Source organism: Mesoplodon densirostris, chromosome 3, assembly GCF_025265405.1.
Source record: "Mesoplodon densirostris isolate mMesDen1 chromosome 3, mMesDen1 primary haplotype, whole genome shotgun sequence".
Classification (NCBI taxonomy): Eukaryota; Metazoa; Chordata; class Mammalia; order Artiodactyla; family Ziphiidae; genus Mesoplodon; species Mesoplodon densirostris.
Window position 1 is genome coordinate 155,386,159 of NC_082663.1, and position 27,064 is coordinate 155,413,222.

The following is a 27,064-nucleotide window of genomic DNA, read 5'->3' on the forward strand; positions in this document are numbered from 1 at the left end:
CATCACTACATGCAGCAACATAGATAAATCCCATAACGCTCAACTAAAGACACAGAATCTACAGTGTGTGATTCCATCCAGATAAAGTTCAAAAACAGGCAAAGCAAGTCTATTATGTGAGAAACAGGGACAGTGGTTACCCTCAGGTAGCTGGGGGTCTCTAGAGGGCAGCTCATGTGCTGTCTCTAGACCTGGACACAGGTGTGTTTTGGTTGTGGAAATTCATCAAGCTCTAAACTTAGGATATGTGCTCATGCTTGTAGTAAGTTCTATTTTGACAAAAAGTTAAAACAAATAATGAGGCAGACATCAGAGGTACATATATGTTGATGTTATAGTGACAAAAGCTCTTAATGGTTGCAGGGACACAATATTAAATATAAGCAGATTCACTGCCTTTCTAGCACCTCCTGCAGAAGACCCTGCACTTGCCCACTTGTGACCATGGCTTCAGATGGGCTGGCCAGGAGAAGGACAGAAAGGCCAGGAGCAGAAGGAGCAGGACACATACAGAGAGACTTTTATGCTGGAAAGAGTGAAAATGATTGGTGTGGAGGGAAACGTGGAAAAAGTCCAGAAAAGACGGGGAGCAAAAAAGGACCAGAGCTCAGGGGATAGAGGAAGAAGAGAGGAAGGAGTGGGCTGAGAGCCACAGCAACCACCTTGAGTCACATCCTGGTGTTTATTTGAACAGGTTTCCAGATAAGAATGGTCCATGGGCCCCTGGAGCCCATTCAGGTTGGACTGAAAGGGAACGGTACCCTCATATTGTGAAGTTAAAAAGAACTACAGGAGGAGAAGTTAAGATGGCAGTGTGGCAAGATGCAGAGATAGGGTGCCTGCTGGCTGCTGGTGGGGGACTTTGATGCCCAAGGAGACGGGAGGAACCCCAGAGTGAACCAGTAGGATGTAGGGGGACTGAGGGGGGAGGAGAAGTGGAGGCCAGACAAGATTGGAGCCCCTGAGGCCAGGGAGATCAGGAGAGGCAGGTGGGAGGGACTCTCTAGGAAGAGTGGGAGAGGAACAGAGGGTGACTGCCTGGCCCACTTGGGCTGGGGAGCCTTCTTAACTCCCAAGCCACTTTCCCTCCCTCCAAAGCCCCATCCAGGCTCCATGGGTCCTGGGGGCATAGGAGGGAGGCCAGGGAGATCAGGAGAGGCAAGTGGGAGGGGCCTTCCCAGACCCCAGACAGGAGGAGCAAGAGAGGAGAGGAGGGCAGTTGGCCCCGCCCACTCAAGCCCAAGAAGGCTTCTGGGCTCCCAGGTGAGTTCCCCTGCCCTCTGAGACCAGGGTGGGGGGCATGCCTGGGCCCCTTCTTTTCCTTGAGCCTAAGACCCACCCCTCACATTCCCCAGGACCTTTTCTAGCCCTGTGGGTCCTGAGCACTGGTCCCGCCCACTGCCCCAAACTCGCCCTTGTTTAGGTCCTGCTCTCCACAGCCAAGGCCTCCCCCTCCCCCCCCCCTTTTTTTCTTTTCCCTCCTCTTTTTTACTATTGTGGTACTAATGTACGTTCTTGTTGTTGATTCATCTATATTTTTACTTTTACATTCTTTCTAATATATCTGTTAGTTTCCTAGTCTAATTTTATTTTTTACTTTGTTATTGTTCTCTCTCTTTTTTTTTTTTTTGCCACCCCACATGAGAGCTCTGAGTCTGAACCACTGGACTAACAGAGAACCTCAGACCCCAAGGAATATTCATCAGAGTGAGGTTTCACAGAGTTCCTCATCTCAGCACCAAGACCCAGCTCTACCCAATAGCCTACAAACTCCAGTGTTGGAAGCCTCAGGCCAAACAACCAGTAAAACAGGAACACAATCCCACTCATTAAAAAAAAAATGAGATGGCAAAAAAGTATGTCACAGATGAAGGAGCAAGGTAAAAACCTACAAGACCAAATAAATGAAGAGGAAATAGGCAATCTACCTGAAAAAGAATTCAGAGTAATGATAGTAAAGATGATCCAGAATCTCGGAAATAGAATGGAAGCATGGGTTGAGAATATACAAGAAATGTTTAACAAAGATCTAGAAGAACTAAAGAAAAAACAAACAGAGATGAGCAACACAATAACTGAAATGAAAAAGACACTAGAAGGAATCAATAACAGAATAACAGAGGCAGAAGAATGAATAAGTGAGCTGGAAGACAAAATGGTGGAAATAACTGCCAAGGAGTAGAATAAAGAAAAAAGAATGAAAAGAATTGAAGACAATCTCAGAGACCTCTGGGACAACACTAAACACACCAACATTCGAATTATAGGGGTCCCAGAAGAAGAAGAGAAAAAGAAAGGGTCTGAGAAAATATTTGAAGAGATTATAGTGGAAAACTTCCCTAACATGGTAAAGGAAATAGTCATCCAAGTCCAGGAAGCACAGAGAGTCTGATACAGGATAAACCCTAGAAAAACACACCAATACACATATTAATCAAGCTAACAAAAATTAAATTCAAAGGAAAAATATTAAAAGCAGCAAGGGAAAAACAAAAAATACATACAAAGGAATCCCCATAAGGTTATCAGCTGATTTTTCAGTGGAAACTCTGTAGGCCAGAAGGGAGTGTCAGGATATGTGATGGATAAGTGTCAGGATAAGTAATGAAAGAGAAAAACCTATAACCAAGATTACTCTACCCAGCAAGGATCTCATTCAGATTTGATGGAGAAATTAAAAGCTTTTCAAACAAAAGCTAAGAGAATTCAGCACCGCCAAACCACCTTTACAACAAATGCTAAAGAAACTTCTCTAAGCGGGAGACACAAGACAAGAAAAAGACCCACAAAAGCAAGCCCAAAACAATTAAGAAAGTGGTAATAGGAAAATACATATTGATAATAACCTTGAATGTAAATCGATTAAATGCCCCAACCAAAGGACACAGACTGGCTGAATGGATACAAAAACAAGACCCATATATATGCTGTCTACAAGAGACCCACTGAAGACCTGAGGACACCTACAGACTGAAATTGATGGGATGGAAAATGATATTCCATGCAAATGGAAATCAAAAGACAGCTGGAGTACTAATATTCATATCAGAAAAAAATAGACTTTAAAATAAAGAATGTTATGAGACAAGGAAGGACACTACATAATGATCAAAGGATCAATCCAAGAAGAAGATAATGGACAACCACAAAGAAATGGACAAATTCTGGAAAGGTACAATTTTCCAAGACTGAACTCGAAGAATTAAAAAATATAAACAGACCTATCACAAGTAATGAAATTGAAACCTTAATTAAAAATCTTCCAACAAACAAAAGTCCAGGACCAGATGGCTTCACAGGCGAATTCTATCAAACACTTAGAGAAGAGCTAACACCGATCCTTCTCAAACTCCTCCAAAAATTGCAGAGGGAGAAACACTCCCAAATTCATGCTACAAAGGCACCATCAACCTGACACCGAAACCAGAAAAAAATATCACAAAAAAAGAAAATTATAGACCAATATCACTGATGAACATAGATGCAAAAAATCCTGAACAAAATGCTAGCAAACAGAATCCAACAGCACTTCAAAAGGATCATACACTGTGATCAAGTGGGCTTTATCAAAGGGATGCAAGGATTCTTCAATATACACAAATCAACCAATGTGATACACTATATTAACAAATTGAAGAAGAAAAAGCATATGATCATCTCAACAGATGCAGAAAAAGCTTTTGACAAAATTTAACACCCATGGTGCGCTGGGTCTTCGGGTAAAGATGGCGGAGCGTGGTTACAGCTTTTCGCTGACTACATTCAGATAACATAGATGACCTTCTGAAACTGAAGATTATATATTCAGAAGTAGACTGGAGATGTGGACCTAGCTGTGTGTCGCTTTGGACAAGTTACTTTCATTCAAGGACTTTGTCAATAAAATAGAAAGCCCATCTGGTAAACTTGTCCAGATTGAATATGCTTTGGCTGCTGTAGCTGGAGGAGCCCCTTCAGTGGGAATTAAAGCTGCAAATGGTGTGGTCCTGGCAACTGAGAAGAAACAGAAATCCATATTGTATGACGAGCGAAGTGTCCACAAAGTGGAACCAATCACCAAGCATATAGGTTTGGTGTATAGCGGCATGGGCCCAGATTACAGAGTGCTTGTGCACAGAGCTCGAAAACTAGCTCAACAATACTATCTCGTTTACCAAGAGCCCATTCCCACAGCTCAGCTGGTACAGAGAGTAGCTTCCGTGATGCAAGAATACACCCAGTCAGGTGGTGTTCGTCCATTTGGAGTTTCTTTACTTATTTGTGGTTGGAATGAGGGACGACCATATTTATTTCAGTCAGATCCATCTGGAGCTTACTTTGCCTGGAAAGCCACAGCAATGGGAAAGAACTATGTGAATGGGAAAACTTTCCTTGAGAAAAGATATAATGAAGATCTGGAACTTGAAGATGCCATTCATACAGCCATATTAACCCTAAAGGAAAGCTTTGAAGGGCAGATGACAGAAGATAACATAGAAGTTGGCATCTGCAATGAAGCCGGATTTAGGAGGCTGACTCCCACTGAAGTTAAGGATTACCTGGCTGCCATTGCATAACAGTGAAGGGACTGAAAATCTGGAATTTCAGATAACCTCTCTACTGAAACATGTTTAAAGTATGTTTTTGTTTTGCAGACTTTTTGCATACTTATTTCTACATGGTTTGATGGACTGATGTTTTTAAAATGAGACTTATAAATCATAATAAACCGTTAAATTCAAAAAAAAAATTTAACACCCATTTATGATAAAAACTCTCCAGAAAGTGGGCATACAGGGAACCTACCTCAATGTAGTAACGGGCATATACGACAAACCCATAGCAAACATCATTCTCAATGGTGAAAAACTGACAGCATTTCCTCTAAGATCAGGAAAAAGAAAAGGTTGCCCACTCTCACTGCTATTATTCAACATAGTTTTGGAAGTTTTAGTCACAGCAATCAGAGAAGAAAAAGAAATAAAAGGAATCCAAATCAGAAAAGAAGTAAAACTGTCACTGTTTGCAGGTGACATGATACTATACATAGAGAATCCTAAAGATGCCACCAGAAAACTACTAGAACTAATCAATGAATTTGGTAAGGTTGCAGGATACAAAATTAATGCACAGAAATCTATGGCATTCCTATACACCAACAATGAAAAATCAGAAAGAGAAACGAAAGAAACACTCCCATTTACCATTGCAACAAAAAGAATAAAATGCCTAGGAATAAACCTACCTAAGGAGGCGAAAGACTTGTACTCAGAAAACTATAAAACACTGATGAAAGAAATCAAAGATGACATAAACAGATGGAGAAATATACCATGTTCTTGGATTGGAAGAATCAGCATTGTGAAAATGACTCTACTACCCAAAGCAATCTACAGATTCAATGCAATCCCTATCAAACTACCACTGGCATTCTTCACAGAATTAGAACAAAAAAATTACAATTCGTATGGAAACACAAAAGACCCCGAATAGCCAAAGCAATCTTGAGAAAGAAAAACGGAGTTGGAGGAATCATGCTTCCAGACTTCAAATTATACCACAAAGCTACAGTAATCAAGACAGTATGGTACTGGCACAAAAACAGAAATATAGATCAATGGTACAAGATAGAATGCCCAGAGATAAACCCACACACATATGGGCACCTAATTTATGACAAAGGAGGCAAGAGTATACAATGGAGAAAAGACAGCCTCTTCAATAAGTGGTGCTGGGAAAACTGGACAGCTACATGTAAAAGAATGAAATTAGAACACTCCCTAACACCATACAGAAAAATAAACTCTTAATGGATTAAAGACTTAAAGGCAAGACCAGACACTATAAAACTTTTCGAGGAAAACACAGGAAAAACACTCTTTGATATAAACCACAGCAAGATCTGTTTTGACCCACCTCCTAGAGTAACAGAAATAAAACCAAAAATAAACAAAAGGGACCTAAATAAACTTAAAAGCTTTTGCACAGCAAAGGAAACCATAAACAAGACAAAAAGACATCCCTCAGAATAGGAGAAAATATTTGCAAATGAAACAACAGACAAAGGATTAATCTCCAAAATATACAAACAGCTCATGGAGCTCAATTTAAAAAAAAACAAACAATCCAGTTAAAAAATGGTTGCAAGACCTCAATAGACATTTCACCAAGGAAGACATACAGATGGCCAAGAGGCACATGAAAAGATGCTCAACATCACTAATTATTAGAGAAATGCAAATCAAAACTACGATGAGGTATCACCTCATGCCGGTCAGAATGGCCATTATCAAAAAAGCTAGAAACAATAAATGCTGGAAAGGGTGTGGTGAAAAGGGAACCCTCCTACACTGTTGTTGGGAATGTAAATTGATACAACCACTATGGAGAACAGTATGGAGGTTCCTTAGAAAACTAAAAACAGAACTACCATATGACCCATCAATCCCACTACTGGGCATATACCCTGAGAAAACCATAATTCAAAAAGAGACATGTACCACAATGTTCATTGCAGAACTATTTACAATAGCCAGGACATGGAACCAACCTAAATGTCCACCAACAGATGAATGGATAAAGAAGATGTGGCACATATATACAATGGAATATTACTCAGCCATAAAAAGAAATGAAATTGAGTTATTTGTACTGAGGTGGATGGACCTAGAGTCTGTCATACAGAGTGAAGTAAGTCAGAAAGAGAAAAACAAATACCATATGCTAATGCATATATATGGAATCTAAAAAAAAAAAGGTACTGATCAACCTAGTTGCAGGGCAGGAATAAAGAGGTAGACATAGAGAATGGACTTGAGGACATGGGGTGGGAGGGCGAAGCTGGCGCGCAGTGAGAGTAGCATCGACATATATACACTACCGAATGTAAAATAGTTGGCTGGTGGGAAGCAGCCGCATAGCACAGGAAGATCGGCTCGGTGCTTTGCGATGACCTAGAGGGGTGGGATAGGGAGGGTGGGAGGGAGGCTCAAGAGGGAGGAGATATGGGGACCTGTGTATGCATATGGCTGATTCGCTTTGTTGTGTAACAGAAACTAACAGAATTGTGAAGCAATTATACTCCAATAAAGATGTATTTAAAAGGAACAAAACAAGACAAAAGCTACAGAATACCTCACATTATTTTATTTCTATAAGAATTTAAATGTATGTATTTGTTGAAGCACAGAAAAAGGTCTGCAGAATGCAAACTAAACCGGTCAAACATTTACATCTAGGGCTCAGGATTGGATAGGGCAGTGAGGTGGGGGGTACAAGAGAGACTTTTTTTTGAGGAGGGGGATGGTAGGATAATTTTAAGAAGCATAGTTTGCTTGTATAATAATAATTTTTAAAAAATAAAAGGAGGACTGCCTGCTAAGAAGCCTGGAAGGGGGGCCCTGTGGGAAGGTGGGGACCTTCAGGAAGAAGAAAATGGTGTGTTCTAGGTAGGAAACGAGCTTTTCTCAATAATCCTGAGAGAGGCCCTGGAGACCAACTGAGTCGGCCCTCAGAGGATTCTGGCTAGAGGATCTGGAACCTTCCCACAGCTAGCCCTGGGGGCTCAGAGTCCCTGCCCCCATGGGGGCAGGACAGGTACACCGGGGTTCAAGCATTGCTCCCCCACTTCTCAACCCTCCCTCACCCACCCCAATCTACCCTGCGTTCCCTACCGTCTCCCGCCTGAGTTCATCACCCTCCCCGCCCCATGCCCCGACTCCTTCCCCCTCTTTTCTACACCCCCTTCCAGCAGTGAAGGGCCAGTGTCCAGGGTAATAGAAATCGATGCTCACAGACCCTCCACAGCCCAGCCCCTGATGGAGCTCCTGGATCCCGAGGGGGGAGGGGCAAGAGGAGAGGGAGCACCCTTCAGCGAGCAAACAGGCATGGGGCAGCCTGAAGGCACTACCCTGACCTCCTAGAAATTAAGCCCAAGTCCTGCCTTGGTGTGGGGGGGTGGTCACTCCTGGGCAGCTGCTCTTGGCCTTCCTCAGAGGCAGCCCCCTGTCCTCTCAGAGCTCCCCTCTCTGCCACACACACAGAAAGCGCTAAGACCACTCCCCCTCCCTGCAGGGTACTGTGAGGCCCACAGTCACAGCTAATAAATATGCTGCTCCTGGGCACAGCTGACCCTTCAGCAAGCACTTGGGCCAACACGGTCTGCCTCTATCCCCACCTGTGTGACAGTCAGTGCCAAGGATGGGGGTGACACCCAGGGGTAAAGTCACTGTCCAGTCCTTCTGCGGGTGGCACAGCCCATTCTCTGCTCTGCCTCCAGGTCACCCACTGCCGCCACCCATCCAGGGGCACATATAGTCTCATCTCTGCATTTTACTTTTTTTCTTTTAATTTATTTATTTTTGGCTGCGCTGGGACTTCATTGCTGCGTGCGGGCCCCCTCCAGCTGCAGTGAGTGGGGGCCACTCCTCGCCACGGTGCGAGGTGGCGGTGGCGGTCCCCACCCCACCCCCGCAGAGCATGGGCTCCAGGCGCAGGGGTCTCAGCAGTTGCAGCATGCGGGTCCAGCAGCTGTGGCTAATGGGCTCCAGAGCGCAGGCTCAGTAGCCGTGATGCAGGGCCCCAGGCTCAACGGCTCGCGGGATGCTCCCCTACCAGGGCGCGAACCTGCATCCCCCGCACCGGCTGGCGGACTCCCAACCACTGCGCCACCAGGGAAGCCCCACTGGACCCACTGTGACATCAACTTGGGTCAAAACTCCATTTTCCCCTGACTCCATGAGCTCACATTCTGAGCACAGTTATACTTAGCATCCCCAGGGATTAGGCTTAGCACAGAGCCAGTGTCCAATAATACTCTAAATGGCTGCCCTTTCCCCACTGCACAGCTACTCTTGTAAATGTTCGCACTTTCTCCTGGGAATCATCTCTGCATTTTAAAAGTACATTCTTCACAATGCACCATGAAGGCATGTGCGCTTCTAAAGGGGGAGCTGGGCCATCCTCCACACCATCCTTTGCTTTCTGGACTTTTCCTTAGATCCCCCTTCCCCTCGGAGCCTTAGCCTCCGGTGCTTTGAATTTCCTCCTGTGCTAGCTTGTGAGTGGGCCACACAGGCTACTTCTAAAGAAATGACCAGACAACAGGCCACCTCAAGCCTAATATGTCATGAAAATCATGACCTCATAGGGAAGGCAGCTTGGCCGCATTCATCCTATTTCTAAAGGCAGGACTAAACAAAAATGTAAAATAACAGTGGATCAGGGCAGAATAAGGCTTTGGTGGATCAGGAAGGAAACCCCAGGGCCACTCAAGAGAAAAGGGCTTTACCATGCTGCCTGCTGACAATCAACAAGGCAGCAGAGGGAATCCCAAGTTCAAGGGCTCCCGGAGGAGCCAGGAGTTGCTCTTTCTCCATCTTTGAGCAGAAGGTTCGCTGGGGGATCCTGGCACTAAATGAACCAAGAGACTAAGCAGAAATGACATTCTTTTCTGCAGAGGAGACAACAAAAGGAAAAGGCTGGGCTTGCTTACTAAGTACCCTCTCCCCGCCCCCATAATAAAGATCTGTGTCTGACTCTCACCTCCTGAGGACCACAGACCACTTTTCTTAGGGATATATGAACAGACATTACAAGATGCCTAGGGTGTGCCAAGCACTTCCACTTGTCTCAGAATATCCTCAAAACAAACCCCCGAGGTACATAATGTTTTCCCCTTTTACACACAAGGAGATGGAGAGTTGAAAGAATCAGGTCACTTGCCCAAGCTCACAGAGCCAGTGGGCGGCCACAGTTGGCATTCTCTGCCAAGTCCACCTGTATTAAACCCAGACTCCCCTCCCCTACACTGTGCAGCATCCTGGCACCTGTGGGGGAGGTGCTCTTCCCTCTCAGCCCTGCCCTGGAAGCCACCGGCAGAGGAATGGGCACAGGGTTCACACCTGCCCAGTAGGGCTCTCTCTCCTGAGACCCTGAACCTCAGGCAGAATGACACACCAAAAAACAGTTGGTGCAGACACATCCGAGAGACCTCTAACTCCCCGGGGGACTGTCCCTCCATTCCTGCTGCCTAGATTCCCGGAACTGCCCCGCATCCTGTCCCTTCCCAGCCTCCTTCGTCAGCATGCATTTCATTTCTGTGAACTCCCTATTCATCTCCTTTGCCCATTCTTCCACTAAAATATTTGACTTTTCCTTATTCTTTTGCAAAAGCACTTTATATCTCATGAATATTAGCCATGTGCTTGTTATATATGCTAAGTTTTCAGTTTGCCATTTATCTCTAAACTTTAAGGTGGCATTTTCTTTCTAGACAGAAAATTTAAGCTTTGAAGCTTAAATCATTTAAGAAAACATTTATTCTATAGCAGCGTTTTTCAACATTAGCACCATTGACAGCTGGGTGGGATAATTCTTTATGCTGGGGGCTCTCCAGTACATTGTAGAATGTTTAGCAGCATCCCTGGCCTCTACCCACTAGATGCCAGTAGCACCCCACCCCTCAAGTTGAGACAAATCAAAAATGTCTCCAGGGCCTCCCTGGTGGCGCAGTGGTTGAGAGTCCGCCTGCCGATGCCGGGGATACGGGTTCGCGCCCCGGTCCGGGGGGATCCCACGTGCCGTGGAGTGGCTGGGCCCGTGAGCCATGGCCGCTGAGCCTGCGCGTCCGGAGCCTGCGCTCCGCAACGGGAGAGGCCACAGCAGTGAGAGGCCCGCATACCACAAAAAAAAAAAAAAAAAAAAAATGTCTCCAAACATTGCCAAAGTCCCCACAAGGCAAAATCACCCCTGGTTGAGAACTGCTGCATTATGGTTTCTGACTTCAGCACCGAGCTTGTAAAGTCTATTTCTACCTATAATTTAAAAAAGTGACCTGTTGTATTTTTGTCTTGCCTTCCATGGTTTTATTTTTCACATTTAAATCTTCAATCTATGTGGAATATACTTTGGCATAAGAAGAGAGCTAAGAAACAAAATATTATGATTGCATTGAACTTACCCCTGGGAAGAGGCGGTCCCACCATGTGAGTAGCTCTTGATAGGTGAGACATTTAATAATCCCAATGTACAAAGTTACACGACACCTCACGGAGTGAAGAGTTGCACCTGTCATCCAATGGCTGGCATAGAGTTGGCCAAGATGGGATCTTCCCACAGCTTTGGGGAGTCTCTACTGGGTCTAAACCAGATGTGCTCAATAAATTTTGCGTGAGTGGGAATGTGTTTGCTAGTTGCTATTTTACCCTTTGCATAATCAACAACACCTTCTGAAACCAACAACACACCACTCTATTCTGGAGTCATCTGGAAAATTCTCAGTGATCTGTTTTAGTAGAAAAAACAACAGAGTGAAAGGCTAACTTTGTATTTCATTGCCCTTGGTTTGAACTTTTGTGTACTTTCTAATAAATATTTTTAAATATTAATTATCATTTTTAAAAATCCCATTAGATTTCTACAGAATTTAATGAATTTAATGAACATAGTGGGCTCCCTCTAGTGGTCACAAGAAAATCTCCAATTCCCAAAGGTCAATACATAACCTCTTCTAAGTATGGAATTTACATTCAGACTTCAATGCAAACTTTTGTGAACTTCCCCTTGCCAAAAAGTTACATGTAAGATTGGGAAAAAAGTTTATATATCAGTGCTAATAAGTTCCTAATATGCAAATGGACATATGATAGCTATAAAACACAAAAACTTATCTGAAAGCAACTAATTTTGTTCTTCATGTTTTTTTTCCTTACAGTTCACTGAGAATGGCATGTGTATAAGTGGTTTAATTTTTGTATCTAAGCATGTCAATATGTCTTCTTAATAAATATTCTGTATTGAAACAAACAAAATAAGGCCAAAACATCTTGAGCGCCCTCAAGACGTTTATTTACAGGACACAGTACATTTTACAATTAATAGGTTCTGAATGGCTACATGATGCCTTAAGAGAAGACTTCTAATTATTTTCTTCCATTCATCAGTGGGTCTACAAATTGGTTCATAAGGCCACTGTCCAAAACTATGCTTATCATCTTCCCTTCTAAATCCCTCTTTGGGGATTTCCTGTTTCTGTTCAGGATATCACCCTCCCCCGGGCTTCCAGCTTCGGGCACCTCTGTCCCCTCCCATGCCCATCCATCCTGTTTGTGAGTTTTGTCCACCACATGGCCCAGTGCCTCTCACAGCTGTTCCCTGCCATCAATTCTCATGGCCCTCATTCAAGTTCTCATGACCTCTCCTCCAGGGCAGGCATTCAGCAAATATTTATCATCCCCTCTCCACATGCCCAGCACTGTTCTAGGCTCAGGGGACACATCGGGGAACAAGGCAAGATTGTCCGCATCCGGAGCACCCTCTCAGTGGGCTTCTCTGCTGAAGCAAACTTGTGATCCAGTCCATCCTCCATGCTGTTTCTAGAGTCCTCCTCTTAAACCTGAACTCTACTCACATACCTTTCAACTGTGTCCCATGGAATGAAGCTAACATCCCTCCATAATCAAGACCCACCCTCACCTCTCATTATCACCTTCCAACCAAACAGAGCTCCCTGACACTCCCAGAGCTCCCCTCTGCCTCTGCTCAGTATGCCAGGTCTTGTGGAATGTGTCCCCCATCCCAGCGGGCTAAGATGCCAACCAGTCTTCAAAACCCTGCCCAACTGTCATCTTCCCCCACCCAGGCCTCCTTGATCTGAGGTGATCTCTCCCTCCTTTCAATTTCTGTGGGACTGTTTTCTTAGGATTCTTCCCATTCTCAATATATCATGGTTCCTGTATGTGTGCCATCATGCTCTAACAACTGGGTCTGCAATTCCTCTAACAATCTTAGTCAATGTCACCCACAGGACAAGCACAAAATAGGGTAGAAAGAGATGAATGTATGAACGAATGAATGAATCCTCCAGAGAATTCTGGTCAAAAAAAAAAATCAGACACACAAATTATCTTCTTCAACTTTGTACAGTCTGACATAATGGGATAAACTGCCATTAAGCTACTTAGTTTTACCATGAACGCAAGTCAACTAGGATTTAACACATTAAAAAAAGTATCGTTAAAAAAATTCTACAAATAAGAAATAACTCAAAGTAGGATAACCATTTTTTGCTTCAACGTAGTAAGAAAGCACCCCCCACCCCCACCCTGCTGCCCTAAGCAAATTCCTAAACCTACAAATACAGTAAACAGGCTGAATAGAGTAACTGACCATTTCTGTTCCACTCTGCGACATTTGCCATAAACTGTCACTGAAATGTATCAGGTTCTGTATCATTTCCACATTGTACTTCATGTCCTCCTACCGCAGAGTTTCACTCCTCTGCTCAAACTTCCAAACATTTTCACAGAGCAGCGAATTTCTAACTCTGATAAATCTGTTTATTAATTTCTGGAAAGTCACCCTACACTGCAAGCACAGTCCCTATCATTTGGAAACCACACGCCATGTCTCTGGGATATTACGTAAGAACACAAAAAGGCACAAAAAGGAAATGAAAAGTATTACTGTTTTTCTGAAAAGTGCTTAATACTCTCCAGGGCAGGTTGAGCCCAGTTAGAAACCAGTGCAAACTGTGCAAAAGGGCAGAGCTGCAGGCTTTGCATGATGAGGCCTTCCGGATGCTGTTAGTGGCTGACGAGAGTTCACAGGCCACACGTTTTCTTTTCCTTTCCGGTTCCCTCACTTCTGGGCTCTGTCACCAGCATTTTCTCACCCACATCCAAGAAGAACGTGCCAAGGAAGTCTGTCAGGCCTTTGCTCTTTCCCTCCAGGATATTCCCAGCCAACCGCCAACTCTGAATCGCCTCGTCCCTACCTCTCTGGCAGCCCTGGCAACAATCAGGAAGGTAACAGGCTGCACACAGTGAGTCTGGACTGGCCTGGGGGCAAGGGATCTGGGTTCCTGGTAACCACTAACTCACCTTCAGGAAGCAGTGCCAGGCCCTGTTACAAACTCTCTACAAGCTCATTCAATCCTCGCACGATTCTATGAGGTAGATACTATTAGAAACCCCACTTCACAGATGAAAAACTGAGGCACCGGGAGGATAAGTATGAGGACATGGAGTTGGTAAGGGACAAAGAATTTGTTTTTTGTTTTTTAATTTATTTATTTTATTTATTTTTGGCTGCATTGGGTCTTCATTGCTGCATGTGGGCTTTCTCTAGTTGCAGCGAGTGGGGGCTACTTTGCATTGCGGTGCACGGGCTTCTCATTGAAGTGGCTTCTCTTGTTGCAGAGCATAGGCTCTAGGCGCACAGGCTTGAGTAGGTGTGGTACACGGGCTCGGTAGTTGTGGCTCGTGGGCTCTAGAGCACAGGCTCAGGAGTTGTGGCGCACGGGCTTAGTTGCTCCGTGGCATGTGGGATCTTCCTGGGACAGGGATCGAACCTGTGTCCCCTGTATTGGCAAGCAGATTCCCAACCACTGTGCCACCAAGGAAATCTGGGACAAAGAATTTGAATCAGGCAGTCTGGGTCCAAAATTCAAGTGCTTAATCACTGAGCTGCACTGTCTGTTGGACCAGCTCAATAGAGGGAAGAGACTTATGTGCTTGAAGTGGAGGCAAGCCTCTGGTCAAACTCAGGGTCTGTCCGTAGTCCCCGCTTAGGACCACCTGGACATGTCTGGCCAGCTGCCCCCGGAGCCGGACTGAAGTGGTCATCTATTATTTATGTCTGCCCAGCTGCATCCCTTTTCTCTTTTTCTGGGAATAGCACCCTACTTTTTTTGAGGTAACCACCCTCCCCCACTCTCAGCCTACATGATTCTGGTAGTGTCGACCCTCCCCCACAACGGCCTCCCCCCAGGTCCAAGACCAGTCACATGACCCAGACCTGGCCAATCAATGTGTCCCATCCTCCAGGAACAGCAATTAGTACAGGGAGAGGCATCTGCCCCAAGCCAGGCAAATCAGGGTCAATGCTGGGACTTATTTCTTCAATCACAGTAAAATACAGACAAAATTTAAATACCATTTTAACCATTTAAAAGTGCAGAATTTCATGGCATTTAGTACCTTCACAATGTTGTATAACCATCACCACTATCCATTTTACAGAACTTTTCCATCTTTCCAAACAGAAACTCTGTACCCAGCAACAATAACTCTCTGTATTCGTCTGCTTGGCCTGCCAAAACTAAGTACCATAGTTTGGGTGGCTTAAACAACAGAAATCTATTTTCTCACAATTCTGGAGGTTATAAGTCAGAGATCAAGGTGTCAGCAGGGTTGGTTTCTTCTGAGGCCTCTCTCCCTGGCTTCATGTCATCTTCCCTCTGTGTGTGTCTGTGTCCTAATCTCTTCTTATAAGGACACCAGTCATAGTGGATGAGGGCCCACCCTAATGGCCTCACTTTACCTTATTTACCTCTTTAAAGACCCTGTCTCAAATACAGTCACATTCTGAGGTACTAGGTGGGGGTTAAGACTTCAACATATGAATTTGGAGGGGGATACAATTCAGCCTATAACACTCCCCATTCCCTAATGCTGACACCTTTGAGAAAGGGGAGAGCTCTGTCTGCTGGGGTTGCTGAGAAGGTCTGATATACTGCTGGGGCTGTTGGTGGCCACTTTCCCACCCCAAGGAGACAGTGTCTGAAAATGACTCAGGGAAGAGCTGAGAGGCAGAGAGAGACCCCTGAGCCCAGACATACCTGAAACTGGCTGTACCTCTGACCTCTCTATTCCAGTTGTGTAAGCTAATATGTTTCCTTTTCATTTGTTTATTTTATTAACGTAATTAAAAGAGTTAGTTAACATAAGGAGCTTTTACACCAGAATGGCCCATATCTCCAGGATGTGCAGGATGTGCCCACTCGGCAGCTGTTTAAGCAGCAGAGTCAAATCCAAACCTCTCAGGCTCCAGGGTGCTGGCCCCGACCCGTCCCTTGGGATGCTCACATGTTCACAGCACAGTGGGGACTGGGTCGTGCCCGAGTCTCCCACAGAGCAGACTTCGGGGCCACCCCCTGCAACATTCCAGAATTGCTGTTCTGGTGGTGGCGCCCCAAACAGACTGAGGGCTCCTATCCTTTCAGTTCAGTGACCCAAAGCCCTGCAGCAGTGCCTGGCTCATGATGGGCTTCAGTACAGGGCATGAGGAAGGCAGGGAACGGGGCAAGACAACAGTTCTCCTTCCCTCCAACAGTTCCCTGAAGGACAGTCTGTAAGAACACAGGATGGGAAACAATTCAAACGTCCCTGGGGTGGGGACTGGCCAGGTACCTCACAGGACAGCCCAACAGGATTTTGTCTTTTAACCCAAAACAAGGTAACACCTGCTCTCTGATACATGGAATGATTCAGACCATCTCAGAGGGAAACTGCAAACCGAGAAAGCAACACCGGGACAACAACATATACCATTTGTGTAAAACCAGGAGAGGAGCTTCTCACTGAAATGTAACTAAATGACCTCAAAAACCTCAAAAAACTGTCCTACACCATAGCCACCAGCCACATGTGGCAATTTTAATTAAGATTAACAAAATTTTTTTTATTGAAGTATAGTTGATTTACTAAGTTGTGCCAATCTCTGCTGTAGAGCAAAGTGACTCAGTTATGCAGCATACACTCTTTTTTTATATTCTTTTCCATTATGGTCTATCACAGGATATTGAATATAGTTCCCTGTGCTACACATTAGGACCTTGCTGTATATCTATTCTAAATTTAAAAAAATTTTAAATTCAGTTTGTCAGTTGCACTAGCCATGCTTCAGGGGCTTGGTAGCCCCACATGGCTAGTAGTGGCTGCTCGATTAGCAGAGAGATAGAATATTTCCATAATCACAGAAAGTTCTATTGGAAAGGACTGCTCAGAAGGACATCAGCAAAAGGGTAAAGGGCCCCTGGATAGAGAAGCAGGAGAACCGGGGAAGAGGAGGGAGGGGAATTAGTTTTCACATATAATCTTTTGTAGTACTTGAATCTTTCATCACATATTAGTTCCTATTCAAAAATAAACATTGTAAAACTTTAAACACATTTTAAAACAATAAGTACATAAGTAATAAGAAAAGAAGACGTTGGAATCCCCAGGGACATGGGTAAGCCACATGAATCTACAGACCTGAGTTCTCTGCTGAAGGAAGAGAAGTCTCTTTTGAGGCAGGTGTATGAGGAAGAGCAGCATGAGGGGGCTCCCAGGTGGCAGGCCCAGACACCTGATTCAGACCTGGTGGTGTAGGAAGTTCCTATGTCCCCCACATTTTGATTATCTCAGCAACCTTATAATTAGGGTGATTAATGTTCCCATTTATTTTAGTTTCCTAAGGCTGCCACAACAAATGAACACAAACTAGGTGACTTAACATGACAGAAACCTATTGTCTCACAATTCTGGAGGCCAGAAGTCCAAAACCAAGATGTTGGCAGGACTCGTTCCTTCTGAAAGCTCTTAAGGAGAATCCCTTCCACGCCCCTCTCCAGCTTCTGTGGCTGCCGGCAATCCTGGGTGTTCTTAGGTTTGTAGATGCATCACTCTCTGGCCTCTGCCTCTGTCTTCCCATGGCCTTCTCCTCTGGGTGTTTCTGTGTCTCAAATCTCTTACCTCTGACTCTTATAAGGACACTCATCATTGGATTTAGGGCCTACCCTAAACCCTGGATGATCTCATCTCAAGATCCTTAAATTAATTGTGTCTGCAAAGACCCTATTTCCACATAAGGCCACATTTACAAATACCAGGGGTTAGGACTGGGACATATCTTTTGGGGGGTGGGGGACACAATTCAACTCACTATACCGTTTTATAGACAAGGAGTTCAAGGTTCAAGGGCCTCTCACTTGCCTGAGGTCACAGGGCTAGTTCAGAGCACAGCTCTGCCAGTCCTCCCACCACTGACTCCAGCAAGAGAAGAATCTTGACCTTCCAGCCGGAAGCCTGCCCTTCCCTTCAGCCTCAGAGCTCCCCGCACCCACTTCACAATGGGTAACACACACAGAAGAGCCGCCCCCTTCTTTGGCCTCGCTTATCTGTCTTGCTGCATCCTAGGATCTGACAAAAGATTACACTGTCCTCTGGGCCGTGGGAAGGAACTGGGCTAGGGGGATCTGCGGGTATCTCAGATGAGATGGGGTATCTCAAAAGAGGGTGGTCTGCATGTCCAGACTCCAAAAGTCTGCAGGGCAGATCAGAGCCATGGAGAAAGGGAATGAGTTAAGGCTTCTGGTGTTGGAGAAAAAGCCCTCTGTGCTTTTTATGGCAGAGGAGAATGTGCCAGCCTATGTGGTTTTGCACTGATAAAGGGCTCTAGTCTAAAGTGCTCAAGTGAGTTCTCCAGCTCAAGGTGACAGGAGAGAAAGAGCAGATGTGGACATGGGTGTGCACTGGGGCCTGGCAGAGGCTGTGGTGCTACACCCCCTGGGCCACGCTGACCATACCTGCCAGGACAGCCTGATCACAGCCACAAGACCCTCGGACAACGACAGCACAGCACTGACTGCTGGGCACCCCCGGAGAGGGGGGCAGGTCACCTGAGGAACTGAGGGTTCTGACCAGGCTTTTGGCTTCCATGGTCATCCCGGAGGCCTTCTTGACACCTCTCCTGGTGGGTCAAGAGACCTCGAGGGAAGACAGACAGAAGACTATCTCCAGGTCCTGGGCTTTGTGTTTCCTCCACGACATCAAAAAGCCTACAGAGCCCACTCCAGTATTGGTATCATTTATTAACACAAACAGTAAGTGCCTGACCAAGATTTGGACCTGGTCTGGGTTTATTCAGGAGCTCCATGTCCCCTCACTGCCACCTCCTCCCTCTCCATCTATCATCTGTATTGGTGGTTTTCAAACTTTCAGTCAGCAACCCATAGCAAGGAACCCGTTTCACACTGCCATTTACAAATATAAATGGCTGACACCAAAACTTCACTCCAATATTTTTTATTCTAGTCTCTGCTAGTTCAAAATTTCAGAATGCTGGCTGCAACCCACATAACTGATTTCATGTCTCATATATGTGTTGTGACTCCCAGGTTTGTTTGTTTGTTTGTTTGGCCGCGCTGCTCGGCTTGTGGGATCTTAGTTCCCCAACCAGGGATTGAACCCAGGGCCTTGGCAGTGAGAGTGTAGAGTCCTAACCACTGGACTGCCAGGGAATTCCCAGTGACTCCCAGTTTTAAAAACCCTCATCTACATAACTCATATGAATTTACAACCATTCAATACTGAGAAAGAAAGAACAGGGGAGAAGCAAGAAGAATTGTTTTATACATTTTTCAGATCAGCCAAAACTTCATTGGTGTAACTGAATTTTTTTCTCCCATTGAATTGCCATTTCTGACTTCCTAATCTGCTCATGATATCATTACTTATCATGTCCTTTTCCCTCCTATTAAAACCTCAGAGTTCCTATGAAATGCTAGCTCAAGCTCGACTGTAAAATCCTCTTCCACTGGGTCCCCAGAGACTGAATTTTCACACCATGGGTCCATCTTTGCACAAATCTCAGGGCATCTCCCAATCTCGAGATGTTAACCATCAGTAAGCTTGGTTTCTGGACCAGGTGAAGTGGTTTCAGAAATGCCAGACAACTTGGCTAATGGAAGGCATGACAGCAAGGAACAGGGCCCCTGGGTTCAGCTCCCATGTTCTCTCACCTCGTCCGGCATGGTGGGTCATCTGGGAATTGTTACAATTTTCCACTCATGCACTGGTATTACATACTGTTCCATGAGAGGATAATTCTAACCCTGAAAACACTGGGGCTGAGACTACACCCCTAAATTCTCAGTCATAATATGTGCAAAGCTCCAATGAGGACAACTGGAAGACCAATATGAACCAGGATTTGAGCCACATGGGTTAGGAACCAACAAATCCTCAATTCTAGTCACAGCTGTCCCGGTCTACACCATCAAAACCCAAGACACATGATTATTTGAACAAATCAGACCATGTTTCCTGCTCCTTTCCTCTACCTCCACCAAAGAAATGAAAACCGAAAAAAACTATATTTGCCAGATTATTCCTCTACCCGCCACCCCTCACGTTCGAAACAGAGCTAGGGTCACAGTGTTAACACTGTTTGGATGGTTCATGTCTGTTTCTCCATCTTTAAAAGGGGATGGCTGCTACTTTCCTAGCATTTAAGCATTTATTGTAAGTCATCCCGAAGAGTTTCTTAGGTCCTCCACCAATACCATCAGCCTCATCAAACCAAGTCAGTTAATTTTGCCAGAATCTTTAACGACACACCTACCAGGGAAGATGATGTAGGAAGAAAGGCCCCAGGACAGTCCACAAGGTACCACAGACAGCCTGAAACCCACGGTGATTCTCTTGACCACGGCCTTGGCAGTTTCGGGTAGACAGGAGAGAGAAGACCAGGCCTATGGAAGTCAGGAGCCAGCAACGATCGAACATCCACTTACCTGGGGGACAGACACAGTCCGTCGGTGCTTCTCGAACCGTCCGGAGCTTGACTGGTCCCTCCATCTTCTGAACCATGAAGAAAAGGGGGGAAAAAATAAGGATGAGTTTTGGAGCGGAGAGGGGTAGAAGTGGAAAAACAGCAAAAAACAACATATTTGAAAGATCTACAGTGGTGGTGTTGGTGCTTTCAAGAACAGTTTTTAAAAGGTCATTAAATTCTACAGGCAGTTTTAGAATGGGAGGGGAAACAGAAATAAACATTAAGCAATTACTTGGGAGTCCATGAATAGAAGATGACAGGTTTCTGCTTTGTTAACAACATTTTCAAATACAAATCCAGGAATGACAAAGGGACCCAGTAGTCCCTGGCGTGAAGATAGGAGGGCAGAGCAGAGAGAGGCCAGGTAGGGCCAATCAAAACTCGCTTTTGAACATCTTTCCCTGCTCCGGAGACCACCCCTATCCAACCCCAGGAAGCCCCAGAGGACCCTTGGTTGCAGCCCCTCCCAGCCCACTGGCTTCAGACCCAATGGCCCAGGGCTAATCCACCCTGATGACATTTTCCTTTCTTCTTACCAGTGGGGATCCTTGGCCTAGAAAATTTAGATCAGTACAATTTAACAAGAATCTCTACACATGCCCAGCCCTATGCTAGATTTGGGTGAAGGGAAAAGAACTACCACAGAAATGTAGTCAAAAGTCACAGTTCTGCTATTATGACAACTCACAGTACAGCACTGGCATAATCATCACCTTATGTGACACTCGGGTAACCTCTGGGGCCTGAATTATTGTCCCTGCCTCACAGGGGATACAAACTTGGAAAAAATAAGAAATTAATCCACAATCCCAAATCTAGGTTTAGGGGAGTGAAGCAATTGGACCATAATCCCCAAACTAGCCAAGACTTGAGTCCTGACAAGAATATACAAAGTATTAACCTTTCTCTAGGGAAAAACAAAACAAAAACAAAAAACAAAAAAACTTCCTAAAAGCAAAACAAAGCAAATCCCAAATGTGTTAACTTGAGTTAAAAATGCATACTACCACTAAAAGGGTTACTTAAGGTTCAAACCTAAAAATGTAATTTTTCTCAATAAAAAACATAGTAAAAATGCAAATACAGGGCCTCCCTGGTGGCGCAGTGGTTAAGAGTCCGCCTGCCGATGCAGGGGATACGGGTTCGTGCCCCGGTCTGGGAGGATCCCATGTGCCGCGGAGCGGCTGGGCCCGTGAGCCATGGCCGCTGGGCCTGCGCGTCCGGAGCCTGTGCTCCGCAACGGGAGAGGCCACAACAGTGAGAGGCCCACATACCGCAAAAAGAAAAAAAAAAAAAAAAAAAAAAAAAAAAGCAAATACAAACACCTAGAAAATAGCACAACAAACAAACAAAAATGTAATTTTTAAATCACTGTTTTAGAAGAGGTGAGAAGGCACTCCCTGTCTTGAGCCCTTGATCACCAAGCCTGGAATTTTCACATAAGAAGGGGCTGAACAGGGAATTCCCTGGAGATCCAGTGGTTATAACGGACTCCACGCCGAGGGCCTGGGTTCAGTCGCTGGGCAGGGAACTAGGATCCCAGAAGCCGTGCAGCATGGCCATGAATGAATAAATAAATGAATAAATAAATAAATAAGAAAATAAATAAATAAATAAGAATGGGCTGAACAGCCCAGGACCAGGAGCCTGAAATAAAAAATGTAACCAGGGGAGGCTCTGGGCCCTGCAAAGTACTTCCAAGTTCCACCTCCACTCCAATCTGCCAGCCTTGCCCTCAATTTCCAGATGGGCCACAGAGGCTGATACTGACAAGAGATGGAGTTAAGGCCAAGGTTTTAGAGAACTGGAGGATGTACAATTTGGAACCCTGTGGTGGAGGTGTTTGTGAAAGCAGTACCACAACAGAACTTTTCTATCCCCCCCATACCTCTTAAACCCCCCCAAGGCCTTGGTTTGTCCCAGAAATCAGAACCTGGATAGGCCTCTTGGCCCTGGGCTCTCAGCTCCTGTCCAGACCCACACCTGCCACTCACTCCTGCTTAAGCCTGGGGCACTCTTCCCTAGAACTGCCCACCGGGCCCAGAGCCACCCTGCAAGCAGTCTGGGCTGGCCCTGAGCCTCCAGAGGTACCCCCCGCAGCTGCCACAGGTTCCTACCAGGTGGGTGAGACACAGCAGCAGCAGATACCACCCCCACCCCCACCCAACCCAAGGCCATGTGCACTGGAGTCTGGAGCATCCAAGCCATGCCCATCCTCACTGTACTGGAATGCTGCAGTAGGTGCCTGCAATGCAGGTGTGAGCAGGACCTCAGAGCTCACTTTTCCCCCATTATACTTGCAGGTACAATTACAGATTTCAAAATTCATTTGGAAAAAGAATCCAGCCTTCTAGTTTAAGCCAGTCAATTTGTATGAGAAGCTCTCAGCTGTTTTTATCATTTCTAGAAACACTAGAAGCTACGCTAATTTCTTTTTTTAAAAAAAATAACAAAAGCATTTAATGCTAAAAAACAATTCGCTTTCAACAAGTGCTATCACATCTGGGTGGCTCCCCTAAGGGGAAGGGGGCTTTATCAATTACTGATAGGAAATACAATTACTTTTAAGCTACTCTTATCTTCAAACAAAAACTAAACAGAAAACTATTCAAGAAAGGAAAAAACGTATTGTTAATGCTAGTAGATGGGATCATAAATAACTGATTGAGTTTTTGTTTCATTATTTATTCTAACTCCTTTTATGCATTTGTTTTTCTGGATTAGATAGTGAATCTTCAAAGCTTTATCTTAGTCCTCTATCCTCTCCCACACCCACCACCCCCAGCCCCAACTCTGGAGTTGGAACGCCCCTACTAGGAACACAAAGTGAAATGTCTGTATTAGAAACCCAGTCCTGCGATCTTTATTTCCATGCCTTTATTATTTTTTTAAATTCTAAGAAAATATTCTTTTGTGACCTGGTTTGTAAAAATGATTCAAAAGCCTCAACTTTATACATTCAATTATCTGGCAGCACCCCTAGCATCTGCAAACAATATGGTCCTGGTTTTACATATGCAAACAAGTCCTGACTCCAAAAGTAAATAAAGAATGAGTTTCTGAGAAATGACAGGAGACTTTGGGAGTGTTCCCTTCAGAAGTACTAAGGAGGAGAACTTGGAGTTGGGGGGACAAGAGCTGAGAGAAAACTAATGAGAGAAAATCATGGTTTCCAAAAAAGCATTACATGGTCAGATGATAAATTTATCAATGATCGGTTGAAGCATTAGTCTCAAACTCTTCACCAGATATTTGATCACATCCCTGAACAGCTGTATTTTGATGAAATATAGATTAATATACAAAAAAGGATGTAACGTTTTATTTCTGCAAAATGCTACAGATAAAGCCACAAAGACATTCCTATCCTTTGACAGAAAATTCCTACTCTAGGGAGTATATCCCAAGGAAATAAATCATCAGGAGCAAAAAAATGATATTCATGAAGTTGTGCCGCAAAACAGTGGGAGTACTTTAGTGAAGGATGGTGAATCCCCTTCATGAAACTGTCATATCTTCATCAAAAATCATTATGAAGACTATGTAGCAACAAGGAAAAATGTTTATGACACAATAAATAATGTTTACATATGTGTAAAAATGCAGGCGTGGGATGGCAGCAACTACCAAAACATCAACCCACTTGGGTGTAGGGGTTACAGTGATTTACTTCTTTAAAGTTCTTTCCATGTTGTAATATCATCTGAGTAAAAAAAATAAAATCCTTGGGAGGAGAAAAGCCAAAATGAAGCCCTAAAATCTCCCTGCCTAGGGCAATTTTTGAATGACAGACAGATGATTCTGTCTCCTCAGGAAGCCGTAACTAACTCCAGGATCAACCCTGATAATACACACAGGCACCACAAACACCAGAGGAAGACTTTCGGAGGATCAATCCTGCCCTGCTACAGTCACATCCTCTCTGCCTTCTTTCCATCTTCTGTAGGGAAGGGCCCATTTGTACATTCTTATGGCCACCAGCAACACAAGACGGCAGCATTTCCTGGCCTCTTTAATATTCTTTTTTCATATCCCACCATGGTGATGATGAGGATAGCAAATATAAAGTATTATTATCATCAAGTTTATTGATTACTTACTATGTGCCAGGCACTGTGCCAACAACTGTTATCTTCTTGAGTCCTCCCAAGAACCCCCATGAGGCTAGGACTATTTTTTTTATACTCATTTACAGATGAGAAAATTGAGACTCAGGGCAATGTAAGTGTCAGGACTGGACTTGAATCCTGGTATCAACTAACTTCAAACACAAAGTAAGAGAATCTCTGCTTACCAGCAATTTTAATGTCTAATAAAAAGAGTTGCTATAAAAAAATTCAGGCCATACAAAACTATAGGGACTGAAATTAGGTCAGTGGTTGACAAAGGTTGAGGGAGTAGAAGGAATGAAACACAAGGAGACTCATGGAGGAGCTGTGAGGTGATGGAACTCTTCTGCATGATACTGGGGTGATGGATATACTACAAGCATTTGTCAAAAACTATTGGACCATACATCACAATGAGGAAACTTTAATGGATACAAATTTTAAAAAATAACCAGGATGCTGGAAAATCCCAGGGTGGAATGCAGGCTGAAACAAATGAATATAACTATATTAAGATTACACGACATAACCTCACTGAAGGTAGTGGGGAAAAACATGTAACTGACCTAAGTCACTTTGCAAAATACTGTTTCAACTGAGAACTGTAAGGCTGAAGACCAAAGGAACTGTCCATAAATGCTGTACTCTGGTAGGTATAGTTGTTTCACACAGGGGTACAGGGTAGCAATTTTGAAACTACTATACATATATATTGGGGTTGAACAAGTGAGTAAATAAACTATGGGTAATGAGAGCCTGGTTTCTCACTGTCCAAGAAAGAAGTTATAAATAAGCAAAGGGGGAAGCTGGATTAGTCAGAGACATTACTATGAGGTCATGTTTATGTTATGTACACAGACAGATGCATAAAGAAATAATTACAGTTATGTGAATATAGAGTGAATAATAACCCTAGCTGCCTGCAGAGAAGACCTACAGCCAGTGACACCCTCGTAGCAACAAGCACATTCAGCACCTAGATCTTGGTTTCTAAATATCATTCTCCAATAAAAAGAACCATGACTCCTTGGAGAAATGACTGATTCTAGAGCCAGGGCAGGAAAAATACAAGATAAGCCTAGAGTATCTTGTAGTGCCAGAAAATAAGGAAGTACTTTAAAAAAGGGGGGTGGTACATCAAAGAAACAAAACCAAAGCAAAAGAATTCAGAATGGTCAAAGCTGGAGCAACTTAGGCAACAAAATAAATGATGTAGTATTGAATTATAATCCAAAGAATAAATTAAATATCCTTGAGTACATACTGATATAAATGATTAGATAAATAAATAAATAAATAAATAAATAGGGAAAAGAGACAAATCTTCCTTACAGAAGAATTCCAAGTAATATATGTAGATACTTCCCTCTCCAGGAGGTGGAGCTAAATTCCCCTCTCCTTGAGTATGGCCTGGACTTAGTGACCTACTTCCAAAATGTAGAGGAGGGAAAGGAAAACAGTAACTTTATAATGGAGAAATCTAGCAGATACCACTTTAATCAAGTGATCAAGGTTAATGTCACCAGTGATAGGTCATGTTGACATCATAGACCACTGACATGATGTCATGATAGTGTCAATCCACCTCAGTGGTATTCTTCCCAAACACTAGTAACCCAGTCTAATCATGAGAAACATCAGACTAGCCCAAATTCAGCAACAGTCTACACAATACCTGACCAATATGTCTTAAAATTGGCAGTCATAAAACACAAGGAAAGACTGAGGAGGAGACATGACCACTAAATACAATGTGGTCTCCTGGGTGGGATCCTGGAATAGGAGAAGGACATTAGAAGAAAAACTGGTGAGAAGATCTAAATAAAGTCTGTAGTTCACATTAAAAAATGGATAGCAGAATTACAAAGTCATTTACCACTGATTAAGATATAACTTTATTCTTTTGTATAACAGATTATTCTTTTTTAAAAAATTAAGGTCAAACTCACATAGCATAAAATTAACCATTTTAAAGTGAACAATTCAGTGGCCTTTAGGGGATTCATAATGTTGGGCAACCACCCCTTTTATGTAGTTCCCTCTATCTAGTTCCAACACATTACCTTTACTCCAAAAGGAAATCCTGTACCCATCAAGCAATAGCTTCCCTTTCCTCCCTCCGCCCAGCCACCAATCTGCTTTCTGTCTCTATGGATTAACCTATTTTGGATATTTCATATAAATAGACTCACACAGTATGTGACCTTTTGTGTCTGGTTTCTTTCACTTAGCAAAATGTTTTTGAGATTCATTCACTTTGTATCATGTATCAGTATTTCATTCTTTTTTACGGCTTAATAGTACTACATTGTATGTACATACCACAATTTGTTTATCCATATATTCCTTGATGAACATGTGGGCTGTTTCCACCTCTGGCTATTGTGAATAGTGCTGCTATGAACATAAGTGGACGTGCATGCATTGTTTTAATACCTGTTTTCAATTCTTTTGGGTATACACCTAGGAGTGGAATTGTTGGGTCATATGATAATTCCATATTGAACATTTTGAAGACCCACCAAAATTTTCCACAGTGGCTGAACCATTTGACATCCCCACCAGCAGTGGATGAGGGTTCCAATTTCTCTCCATCC

At 44.0% G+C, this 27,064-nt stretch overlaps 2 protein-coding genes across 2 annotated transcripts in view; one reads left to right on the top strand and one right to left on the bottom strand.

Moving 5' to 3' along the window:
• Positions 1 to 4,729, top strand: part of LOC132485863 (proteasome subunit alpha type-2-like) — a 236,695-nt gene extending 231,966 nt beyond the window's left edge. Inside the window, exon 2 of the mRNA XM_060092464.1 lies at positions 3,834 to 4,729. Coding sequence (XP_059948447.1) covers positions 3,834 to 4,556 — 723 coding nt within the window. The 3' untranslated portion in view covers positions 4,557 to 4,729. The remainder of the gene's footprint in view (positions 1 to 3,833) is intronic.
• The window catches only part of COL23A1 (collagen type XXIII alpha 1 chain), a 352,222-nt gene that overhangs the window by 301,288 nt on the left and 23,870 nt on the right, over positions 1 to 27,064 (bottom strand). The window contains exon 2 of the mRNA XM_060092472.1: positions 20,318 to 20,384. Coding sequence (XP_059948455.1) covers positions 20,318 to 20,384 — 67 coding nt within the window. The remainder of the gene's footprint in view (positions 1 to 20,317; positions 20,385 to 27,064) is intronic.